Genomic DNA, 13,198 nt, shown 5'->3' on the forward strand with positions numbered 1-13,198 from the left:
TGTATAATACCAATTACCAATATACAGTTTGTTGCCTCGACTTTATTTTATTTCATTCTCAACTCTAAATCATTGGCTGTGATAGAAAAAAATGAACACTGGACAATATTAATGCCGGGTTTATACAACAATTGCATAAGTCGTATGTAAAATCGTTATTTTTGGGGCTTACTCAACCGGGTCTCACAATGCAAATTCACCTCAAATATCCCTTTTTTTAAGTTTCTGAAGGAAAGCATATTTTTTATTAGAATAGTGAATTAATAAAAGCATTATTATAACAAACTTATTTTCCAAGTTTTATACGTAATCATAAGCGCAGTCTTAATTATCGAATGTAATACCACAAGATGTTTCGGGATTACCGAATAATACTTTTACCTGACACGAAATGCGTTACCTGACTGGTAAATACGACTCCGAAGAAGGAGTTGTGTTGCCGGTATCGCATTGACAGCGCTTTCAGATGGAGCGGACCGTCCGCGACTTCGAGCAAGTACCATGAGTTTATACGAACATTCGTAACAATATTTCACATGGGTGCGTATGCTCCGTCCGACGGAGTTCGTCCGACGGCTATCTTGAAAGAACACGACGGACGCGGACGGTCCGTCGCAGACGGTCCGCTCCATCTGAAAGCGCTGTGAGTGTCAGGCAAAAGTATTAGGTGATCCCGAAACATCGAGTTGTATTCAAAAGATTATACAACGAAATAAAGTACATATATCCATCTTATCTTAAGGAATTGACGAGATATTTTGTGGAACTGACAGAAATGACTTCTGAATTAATATTTCAATAAATGACAATTAAAATATGACCACCAAGCGGTAATCACTTAAATGATTATCACTTCCCAAGTAGCATTTTAACGACTTGCGACCACATGTTTACTAAACACAACGTTGGATTAGTTACAAAAAATAGTTAGCTCCCTACCTTGGGTATTAAAATAAATTTAAACGTTTTTATAACGTTGTACCGACGTTGGACTAGTACTACAGCAAAGTAGAAGCTTCTGCGACGTCGAATAAACGTTGTCTTGTAACCTTTTTGCTTAAGTGATCTTTAGGTGATTCGGACAACGTAGTTACAACGTTGGACAATATAAAGTTTTCCGACGTCAGTTTCAGGACCTATTCCAACGTTATGCAAACGTCGTCTGTTTTACTAATTCCAACGTTGTTTAGATTTCCTTATTCTTACGTTGGTAGGACGTCGAGTCACTACCTTTATGCAACTGTATTGAACCATAACCTTAAATCTTAAATTTTCACTTCATTGTTCTGTTCAGTCAGACAGTTCAGTGCTGTTTTTGTTTTTATAAAAAAAACTTAATTAAAATGGGACATAAGAAAGGTACATAAAAAACTAAATTTAAATATATATCGACATATATTACCGATAGTTTATCCACTCCCTCGTTTATTTAGATTATAGAGGGCGGCACAAGCTAGATTCTAGGATGACTAAATTAGGCAATCTTGCGACTAGTATACTACCTGTTAAGGCCGAACTGCGACTTTATTAGTCCAGTATGCGACTACTCGAACTACTCCATCTTAATCTCCAAAACAACAAAGTGAAAACCGCCATGTTGTTAAATAAGAAAATATTTCGTTCCTAAAATAGCAATTCCTGCTTTTTGAATCCATTAACTTGAAATATTTGACCCTAAAAAACACGCGGAAACAATTTTTTCGACTGCGAATAAATTATTTTCATTTTACTAAAAAAAAATTCAAGAAAATTTTTAAAACTTCTTTAATTTTAAGGCCCATTAGTATTTTTCAAAGTAGAAACAATACATTTATCAATAAAGTTGTTGGCGTTTAACTTTTTTGCCTTGGGTATCGAGTTACAGAGTCGGTTAAAGCGTTTCACTAATTATGATCTTCAAACATCCTCCACACTTAAATACTTTTCTTTTGTTTTCCTTCACTGCCATCTGACATATGTCTCTAACTAAATCGTAAAAATAATATTTTTACTATAATTATCCCAATTTAATATAAAACGCGACTTAGACGCCATATTAGTTTTGTATTTCTGTGATTAGGATTTTAAACAACGTTGCAGTTTGTACTAAATTAGGCTTCTAGCCAACGTCGGTATCCAACGTCGTTTCGACCCAAAAATTATTCTCCAAACTAGTGCAGACTAGGGTTGGCACGAGGTTGTGCCGACGTTGCGCCCCGACGTTTGGTCGCGTGACACAACGTTGTCCCGACGTCCAAATGCTGCTTGGGTTATTAATCACATCCTTCTATACATATAGGAAAAATATACATAGAGTTGTATAATCGTCATAATCAGAACGCAGTTTTAATGCGCGTTTATAGAACATTTTCGTAATCATAATTTTTATATCAGTGGTGATCATAATTAAAGGCTAAGTTCAAGGTAGATGACAACAGCTTTATAAGAAGTGGATAGTTTAACTTTTCTGATTATGACTATGATTGTGCTTACGAGTATGTAAATGTCGTATAAACCCGGCATAACTTGCCAAAGACCTAATTATCACTTAAAAAAATGTATCATTTCTAACTTTTAAGAAATCTTGAATTCAAGAAATCTTGCAAGACTCTTGAAATTTCTTGCATATTAAAGTCTTGTCTTATCTTGAAATTCAAGACAAGAAATTTTGAAAGTCTTGTCTTGAATTTCTTGCAAGAGTCTCGCAAGACTATTTCAAGACTCTTGTACAACACTAATACTTATCCCCTTTAAGTTTTCATGAACAACATCCTTGTATCTTTTGAGTTGTCCAACCGGTTTCCTCTTACCCTCTACAAGTTCACCGTAAAGAAGAGATTTCGGTAAGCGGTTTTCTTGCATCCTGCATACGTGGCCAGCCCATCTTAAGCGAGATTTAGTAATCATGACTTCAGCGCTCTCGCAGTTTGCTTTTTTAAGGACTGCTACGTTTGAGACATGGTAGTACCATTTGATTCTTAAAAGTTGTCTAAGGTGTTGCAACTTGTTTAATGCGCTCGTGTGTCGGCGGTACGGCACCCAGGTTTCGCTTCCATATAACATGGTGGGGATTATTACTGCTCGATACACTGCAAATTTCGTTTTTGTGCTCATAATTGTAGAAAACCCTGTCTTTTAATTTCCAAAATGTTCTTGAGGCACTGCTGATTCTGTGCTGAATTTCAGAGTCGATATTTGTCTTTTCCGAAATCAAACTGCCGAGGTAATTAAATTCCGATACATCTTCCAGTAGTTCTTCTCCGATTTTTATAGCATTGTTGTGATCTTCCAGGGGAGTGCACATGATTTTAGTTTTGTCGATGTTCAGCTTAAGGTCCAAAGCCTCGTATGCTCAGGAATATGTGTTCAACATTTGCAACTAGACCGCAGGCATCAGCGTATTGAAGTTCTGTGATGAATTTTGTACGTGTTTTTGCCGTGAGTCTTTTTATGTTGAACAGACCGCCGCCGTATCTGTATCTAATACACAGTCCTCTTCCCTGCAGCTTGCTGTCCACTATAATTATTGTGGACAGCAAACTGCAAGACGAGTATATTATAACATTTTCTCTATTACAAGCCACATAATGATTTTGTCAGATATTTTACTATTGAAAGATGTCAGATAATCCTTCAAACTCTTTTAACTTCTTACGAATTTTGTGCTACCATATTTTTTTTTTTGTATACAATGTCCAAAATTTAGATGTATGGAAACTAGGCTTTAATTGTACCGTTGTAATTTTTTGGATGTTGCCTGTCGAAATCTTCCCTAACTGGTTAAATTCGACTTTACCTGGAATTCGTCGTGACCTATATTTTACATTTTTTCAGTACATAGATGTAGGTATACAGGGTGGTCCGAACTGTATTCCGGAAACTTCGGCGGAATATTCTACAGATAAAAATAAGTAATAAAGTTCGTATAAATGTATGTCCTAAAATGCTTAGTTTCAGAGATACAGGGTGTAGAAGTTTCATTTTTATTTCGATTTTTTCCAAATAATTTATGAAGTAACGTCAATACTTGGATGAAAATTTCACACCTCTACTTTTCAACCAATAACATGCTTTAATGTTGACTAGTTACCATGGCAACTGAAAAAATTTCCGGAAATTTTTTCGAGGCGCCACGAAACTTTAGTGGAAATTTTTTACAGTTGAAAAGGTAAACATAAGATCTACAATCATAATGTGAATAACTACAATGTCTATATATTGAAATATTACCCATTTGAGTTTTAGCATTTGATGTAACTAAGGTTGGTAATATTTTTTATTTAAGGAAATATGTTAGATATACCTACATATGAATTTCTTCGAAATTGCCATGTTCTAAAAAATATAGTTCTGCCGCCTTTATTTAACTAAAGCTGGTATTTTTCTATTTAACGAAATATGATGGATATATCTATATGATTTTTTTAGAATTTATTTCATGTTGAATTATCTTCAATGCCAAATCTTTAATGATATCGACTAATATAGCAAAATAATAACGAAACACATTTAGTAATTATAGGTTTTATTAATATTAAAAACACAATTATTGTAAATGTTTGTAGGCTGGCTTGAATTGGTGGTTTGAATCTGGGTATTTTCTGTTTTATTTTGCATTGTGCTCTGATCATGATTGAACTGGCTAGTACTTGATGAAATGCTCCTCATGGATTCAATCATCTGTTGATGATGTTCAGCGTCCAACTGTAAGTAAGGTTTGATCGACTGACTATTACTATGTCCAGTAATTTTAATGAGCTGTTGTTCACCAACTCCTTTCTTGGCCAAATTCGAAACAGCTGTTGCTCTTGCAGAATGATTGGTTATTTTAACTTTTTTAGTGTCAATTCCTATATCTGAAGCTGCTGATTTAAACCATGAAGATACAATGTTCTTACCAACTGGGCTATTCTTGTACCATCCTTTCGAATTGGGTTGATTCCAGTATGGGTTTGGTGTTAAGAATAGTCTGTCGGTTTGAATAAGATTTCCCCTTTTTTCCATCAACTTTCTAAACAAGCGAACCGGACACATTTGTGGATTTTCGAAATTTCTAATCAACCATTTACTATCCGACAGTTTTTTAGAACCACCTTGTGTGGTTTTAGAGAAAATTGGATTATATTCTATCCGACCTTTTGGGTTTCCGAAATTATCAGTTTCTTCTTTGAAGTATTGGATACAAGCAGAATGTCCTTCCCCTCCTCTCCATGCCAGCTCATGTGAAACTATGTGAAAAAATTTACGCTGCAACCCATCTGGAGTATTTTCATCCCACATTTCAATAATTTTTTTGTATTCGTCACTGGTTAAGGCTGAAGCACTCACTTTTCTTTTTGCTGAATCTCTCTGTAGTATTTTGCGCTTAGCATCGCGTGCAGCTCTGGCGGTCACAAATTCCACATCAGAAAACGGATTAAATTTTATTTTATATTTTTCGTAATAAATTTCTTGCAACTGCTTAGCAGTAGAGTTCCACATCACTTTGACCACACTTTCCTTATAATCTTCAAAATTTTTCTTTTTCATATTAAATGCGTAGTCCTCCAGTATAGTAGCCAGCTGTACTACACTCATACACTCATGAATATTATACGACTTTTCATCACAAAATTCAACAAACTGTTTCCATACACTTGATTTTGATTTTCGGGTGTTATCTGGTTTTATATTTTCAATTTCTTCTTTAATGACTTGTTGGTTTACTTTTCCAAATCGCGACATTTCGCTATACACTTCTTACTCTACGTACAGACGTTTTAAAACTAGTAATAGCTTAATGACAGAATCGCAAACAAAAATGACAAAACACATAATATGTCAAAAACATCAATACCTTGGCCAACTTAACAAATTGAAATTATTTTAAAATGTCATGTTGGATTAATATTTTTTTTTCAAATTTAGGTGTGAAATTTTCTCACCGAATACCACGCAAGCTTAATTATTCCTGGAAATTTTCTTTCGGGCACGAATATTTTTAGAAAATTATCCCTCGTCTTCGACTCGGGATAATTTTCAAAATATTCGTGCCCTCAAAAAAATTTCCGAAAATAATTTAAGCTCTTGTGATATTATAAGTGAAAATTGGTGTCTCGGAGGTTTTTGACATGAGAAATTTGATTTTGATGTCAATATGACTCCTACTAGTAGAGGGCACCACCTACATGTGTTTTAACTGTTTTGAAGCGTAATAACTTTTTGTCCATACCTGTATAAAACTACCGAGCGAAAAAATATATATCTCTGTGACTTTTTACGTAAAAATGATCTCTTTGTAAAAATCCTTACGAGCTACTGTTCTTAAGATATTTAGAATGGAAATAGTGAATACATGTCATTATTGGCGAAAAATAAACACATTGAGTAGATAGTTATTTCACTGAAATAATAAATTTTGGAAATTTTTATTTTTTTAAATTAATCATAAATTTTTCTGCAAAAAATGATGATAAAACAGTTTCTGTTGAACTTTTGGCACAAAAACATTTCAAATTTATGATTTCAATCTAATAACTATTTAGTCAACACCTTTAATTCATGTCAATGATGACAGGTATTGATAATTTCGATTCCAAATATCTCGAAAACCATTACTCGTAGCGATTTTTACCAAGAGATCTTTTTCACGTAAAAAAAGTCGTAAATGTATATTTTTTTACTCAGTAGTTTTATACAGGTACGGACGAAAAGTTATTACTCTTCAAACCAGTTAAAAATATGTAGGTGGCGCCCTCTACAAGTAGGAGTCATATTGACATCAAAATCAAATTTCTCATGTCAAAAAACTCCCAGACACTAATTTTCATCCAAATATTGGCGTTACATCAGAAATTATTTGGAAAAAATCGAAATAAAAATGAAACTTCTACACCCTGTATCTCCGAAACTAAGCATTTTAGGACATACATTTATACGAACTTTTTTACTTATTTTTATCTGCAGAATACGCTGCCGAAGTTTCCGGAATACAGTACAGCACCCTGTATATCTCGTACTTATTGATTGACAACCATACGCCTCAAGATTAACTGAGGGTCCCCGTTGCCATTATATTCATTTCCTCATATTTTCTTATTAATTTCATTCGTATTGTATTCTAATATGACTTTATGTCTGGTACATTATTTAACAACAATCAACTGAAAATCAGGTCGAAAAATATGATTTTTCTTGTAACGGTCGTGACATATGTAACAGAACAATGCCTAGACATGGTGTACTTCATAGCTTATTCAATACCCAGTTTAAAAATCTCTAGAGAATCCTAGGGAGTTGTTAGTTATAGATTGAATCACCTCTAAACCATTATAGAATGATATTACTTAAATAACTATTTTTTAATTTTTATATCAATCATTTATTTTCAGAAAGCCGAGCGCGAGCAGCTGTAGAACATTACATTCGAGTCAAGAACACGGGATCCTGCAGGAATCCTATCCCGAAAGTCATTCCAGTACAACAGGAGTATCCTAACCCGGCAGTTACCTACACTCCTCACTGCACGGTACTTTACAGGTGCGCAGAAGATACAGGGTGTTGTAGACATGACGGCGCCACTTGCCAGTACAAGGATAGAGTGGAAATACCGCTATATTTCTATGTAAGTTGATGTGAGTTTTTAACAATTTTAAGAAGAGAGTTTTTTAAATTAAAAAGATGTCAATTTATCATTATTAAATATCATGCAAATGTGCATAATACTGATAGAAAGGAATACACAGCGGAAGCATCTTAGGATATAATATATTCGAATCACCACTCGAAGTTTTGTATACTATTTTTTTACATCCTGTATACACGGTGTCCCATATGAGAATGCACACTACATCAAATTTGTAAACCAGAATATACAGGGTGGTCCGAACTGTATTTCGGAAACTTCGGCAGCCTATTTTACTGATAAAAATAAGTAAAAATGTTCATATAAATGTATGTCCTAAAATGCTTAGTTTCGGAGATACAGGGTGTAGAAGTTTCATTTTTATTTCGATTTTTTCCAAATAATTTCTGAAGTAAGGTCAATATTTGGATGAAAATTGGTGTCTGGGAGTTTTTTGACATGAAAAATTTGGATTTTAATGTCAAAATGACTCCTATTTGTAGGGGGCGCCATCTACATGTGTTTTAACTGTTCTGAAAAGTAATAACTTTTTGTTCGTACCTGTATAAAGCTACTGAGTGAAAAAATATGCATTTCCGTGATTTTCTACATAAAAAATGTCTCTTGGTAAGAATCGCTACGAGCAACTGTTCTCAAAATATTTACAATGGAAATAGTCAATACATGTTATTTCATGACTAAAAATAAACATGTTGAGTAGATAGTTAATTGACTGAAATGAGAAATTTGGGCACTTTTTATTTTTTTAAACTAATCATAAATTTTTCTTCGAAAAAATGATGATGAAACAGTTTCTGTTGAACTTTTGGCACAAAAACATCGCAAATTTATGATTTTAGTCTAATAACTAATTAGTCAAACATGTTTAATTTATGTCAATGATGACAGGTATTGGTAATTTCGATTCCAAATATCTCGAGAACCATTACTCGTAGCGATTTTTACCAAGAGACATTTTTTACGTAAAAACATCGCAAATGTATATTTTTTAAGTATCTAGTTTTATACGGGTACGCACGAAAAGTTATTACTCTTCAAATCAGTTAAAAAATACATAGGTGGCGCCCTCTACAAGTAGGAGCCATATTGACATCGAAATCAAATTTCTCATGTCAAAAAACTTCCAGACACCAATTTTTATCCAAATATTGACGTTACTTCGGAAATTATTTGGAAAAAATCGAAATAAAAATGAAACTTCTACACCCTGTATCTCCGAAACTAAGCATTTTAGGACATACATTTACAAGAACTTTTTTAATTATTTTTATCTGCAGAATATGTTGCCGAAGTTTCCGGAATACAGTTCGGACCACCCTGTATACAAAGACGATTTAAAAAAGAAAAGTTGTGCCTTGCTGAAACCTACAACTTCATGTTTTGAAATCTAAAAAAATATATACTTTGTGACAAAGAAAATACCACATCCCTTAATTGCAAATATATTATATTAATATTTTGGGATGTACTTGGTATCAATATGAATAATAATAGACGACATTTTGTTGCAAATTTTTTGACAGGAATTGTTCATAGATAAAGGAAATATATTTAGATTGGAAAAAGCCCGTCAAAATATATAATAATTGTTTTGGGTCGCGACCGTTGTACGCGATCTGGCGCTGCTATAGCGGTTGCTAAGAACAATCGCCAAACAATAACAGAAATAATTTTCTCTTGTCAAAATCAGATTCTCAAAAATTATAAAATCTTTCAAAATTTAAACCGCCCTTATTGAAAAAATACCGAAAAGTGTTTAAAGCGTCCATTCTCAAAGTAATTATTGCTTTCTTGTTAGTTTAATTTAAATTTTACTCTCAAACCCGTAATAATTGTGAAAAAGTGGCATTAAAAACGAAAAAACTGTGTTGTGAACTGTGAACTGTCAAAACATGATCAAAACCATCGTGGATCATGGCATAACGTCGGTTTCCAATGTGTCATAGGTATTTCACATACATGCATTGGCGTAACTACAGGGGTGCCCGGGGGTACCCCTCCCCCAGGTACTGCTGGACACCCCCCAGAGATATCTTGAATGATGACTCTTGGCTACGTATTAATTTTTATTTGCTTGTGATGCAGTAAAAATGACGTTTTCTAGTTTTGTTTAGTTAATATTATTTTGTGGTGTTCAAAAAATGTGTTTGAAACACGGTTTGATAACCAAGTCTATGAAATTTATTGATAGAGAAATTCATGTAAACGTTTTATTCAAAAAATGTGTTTTTAAAATTATTTTTTATTTTTAAAAAACAAAAGTCCTGGGCCCCGCTTTAATTAAAAACCCAGGCCCTCCCCCAGGCCCACCCCAGGATAAATTGCTAGTTTCGCTAATGCATACATGTCCTTATATAAAATAAAGTTTCTGGTATGCAACACACTGTATTTTATTTATAACATTAAAAGAAAATAATAATAAATTTGAATAAATAATATTTGGCGACATAATTCCGGAAAAAGCCGAACCGATCCGAAATTTTCAAAAGCTTTGGGTCGCGACCGTTGCAAGAATAGCGCCAAATAGTGTTTACATTGTCCTTATGGACACTTTCCAATCTAAACTTGTGTTTAATTTATGTATGGTTTTGACATTCGTATATCGTAGGAGAGGTGACAAATAAAATCTGTTTTTTTTTTAATTAAAAAAATTGGTTATTTGTAAACGGACTGGAATAAAAATGTTATCGTATCAACTGCCAAAACATTATAAATATAGCTAAGCACACACTGGGTGTTGCAATTTCTATGTCACACAGTACAATAGAATTATAGCTGCTATATATCACTTCTGTGGATATATACTTATAAATACATCAAACTATTTTAAAGAATAAGATTATAGACAATTAATAATAAACCTTAAAAGGCGTTTATTAATTATTATTGTAACATGCACATAACATCTATAAATCAAGCTTTTATATTGATAATTCGCATCGGTATCTAAAGCTACACCCACACGAGCGTTTCACGGAGCAAATGCCTACGTCATGATCAATTGGAGAGACATGTCACCACCTTAGTAGTCGGAAGAAAGATTGCGGGTATAGATATATCCTAACGATATTTTTAAAATTTTAATTGGCCATTGAAAGTTTATAAAGTGGCTTTATCGAATAGAGATGATCTAGAGATTCTTGTCGTGGACATTTGGATCAGGAGACGTTCTTGAAGATTGTGCGGTAAAAATAAAAATGTTGAAAATAAAAAATATACATGAGCTTTTTTTTGAGTTTGAGTTTTAACCCGACATAGTGACATTATACTACTAGTAACTAATTGTTGAAAAATAATAAAAAACGTATAAGTAATATTCATTTCTTGAAAAAAAACTGGATATTCCAAACTTTAAACTAACAGTTACCTACTACTTGATCACAAAATTTCCGTATATGAAATATTTCAAGAAAAAACAGAAAGAGAGTTAAAGCTATACAGGGTGAGTCCTAAATAAGTGTAAATATTTTCAGGGCTGGTAGATCTTGATAAACGAAACATATTTTTTCTTTACCATTTTTCAGAGAAGACCAAAATAACCAAGTTATTTAAGTTTGAAAATTAAAAAAAAATGATTTATTTTGAAAAAAATTTGAGAGCTACTGGATTTTTTCTGAAATTGCATCCGTTTTAATGCCGTAACCATAGAGTAAGTAATATCAGAGATTGAGAAATTATACCGTGGGAAAATTTGCGGAGAACAGGCAGTTCTAAAAAGTTTTCGAAAAATATACAGAGAAATTTAAAAGAAAATGCACGATTTTCAACATCTTTTTTGTAAAAAAAAACCTCATAGACGTGTTTCTGGGGTCGAAATATACCAGCCCTGAAAATATTTGCACTTATTTAAGGCTCACCCTGTATATTAGGTCTAATAACAGAGTATTGTAAGCTGCACATTGACAACAAGCTATATTGGGGGTTCAGTCTCCAAGATGCTAGACATTTTGTAAAGGACAGGACTGGGGAATGCAACCTAAACATCAGAAGAGGACCACAATAGTTCTGAAAAGGTCGCGGTGGAACATGCCAATAACTACCTGAAAAATCTAGTTTAAATCTACCAGCATTGGTTGAAAGAATTGGGAAGATACGCACCAAATGGGCGAATTCGTGACGAGGCTGATTTAATTTCCTCTTACGTCTCAAGTGCTGTACGGTGGAGCTACCAATCGTTCTGCGGCCAACGCATAAAACACTTATTTTCTCTAATTCGGCCGGCGAATGCATATCGAAAACAGTGTTACCATATTAAAACATGTAATATTTGTAATACGTTTGACGAAAATATCTTTGAATGAAAAAATCCGCGTTTATGTATTGAAAATGTATTCGTGTTAAACAGAGAATAAACATCAAAAAAAAATTCTTTTTTCAGTACTGAATATGTTGTATATGATCGAAAAAAGTTGTTTGGTTGAAAATGACGATTATTGACATGTATCATAGTATTTTACATATATTAAATAACAACGATCTTTATTTCCAAGCCAACTCTGACCCCGTTCTTTCTTTAAGGTACATTCAGGCTGAGAGCGTCGCGTCCGCGTAGCGTCGAAATTGAATCAATTTACTTAACTTAAATTAGACTGTTTTCGGCGAGATTTGTAGCGTTCGGTGGCTGGAAATCATCCAAATCTAGGCAAGACATGCACTTTGGAACGCAAAATTGTTACAATATAGAAATATAAACATGCGTAATCGGCTATTTAAAGAAATTATATCTATCTCTATTCTATATTTTTGAAATGTTTATAATATGTTTATTTACTTGTCTCTATTTTTTTAGGTAGATTCTCCAACTTTTTTGTATATTATTTAACTGCAAAATTATGACATTTCTAATACTAAAATTAAATAAACTGCTCTCTTTAAAGCCATTGTACAAACTAGAAATGTAAAAATCAGTATCACAAGCTGAACTGACGCTTCCAGCCTGAACGCCTCGACGCGACGCGGACGCGACGCGACGCTCGGCGCTCTCCGCCTGAATGTACCTTTAATCATATAATATTATATCGTCGGTGAAATGTGATAAACTGCTAACTCCATTATTCCTAATTTTACAGGAGAGCAAAAAAACGATACAAAATATGTACACATGTAGGAAGTATTTTCATGCGTTAATATGATAAAGAAATAAGCATTTTATTTGCTGGGGAACAATAACACTCAATATTTCGTGTTACTTAATTTTTTTCAGACACAATAGGGAGATAGCAGATATTCGTCTTGCAGAAACAAGAAATAAAATTATATTTCTGGAGATAGCAACCTTTATTTTTTGAAATTTTGAAAATGGAATTGAATATTACTCAAACAGATTTAGAAATCATCAATTAAATTTAAAAAATATGATATTCATAACCATACATTTATAATATCGTCGGTCTAGAAGCAAAACATACAATTCCAAAAACGAATAAATTTTTAATGCATTTTTAAAGAACTGAACTTTTGGACTTAATGAATATGAAAATAATTTAAAAATTAAACTTATAATTCTTATAAGATATGGTAGAATCCTTCCATGCTTATCCTATTTTTTTACAACGGTAGTAGTCCGAGCTTGGAAAACAGTACGATCATTATAGG

General features: G+C 33.2%; 1 protein-coding gene across 1 annotated transcript in view; it reads left to right on the forward strand.

Moving 5' to 3' along the window:
- LOC115884160 (vascular endothelial growth factor A-like) overlaps positions 1-13,198 on the forward strand; it is a 61,163-nt gene that overhangs the window by 32,663 nt on the left and 15,302 nt on the right. The window contains exon 4 of the mRNA XM_030902663.1: positions 7,350-7,582. Within this exon, the coding sequence (XP_030758523.1) occupies positions 7,350-7,582 (233 nt within the window). The remainder of the gene's footprint in view (positions 1-7,349; positions 7,583-13,198) is intronic.

This window comes from Sitophilus oryzae, unplaced genomic scaffold (genome assembly GCF_002938485.1).
Source record: "Sitophilus oryzae breed Bouriz unplaced genomic scaffold, Soryzae_2.0 scaffold_2023_pilon_pilon, whole genome shotgun sequence".
NCBI lineage: Eukaryota > Metazoa > Arthropoda > Insecta > Coleoptera > Curculionidae > Sitophilus > Sitophilus oryzae.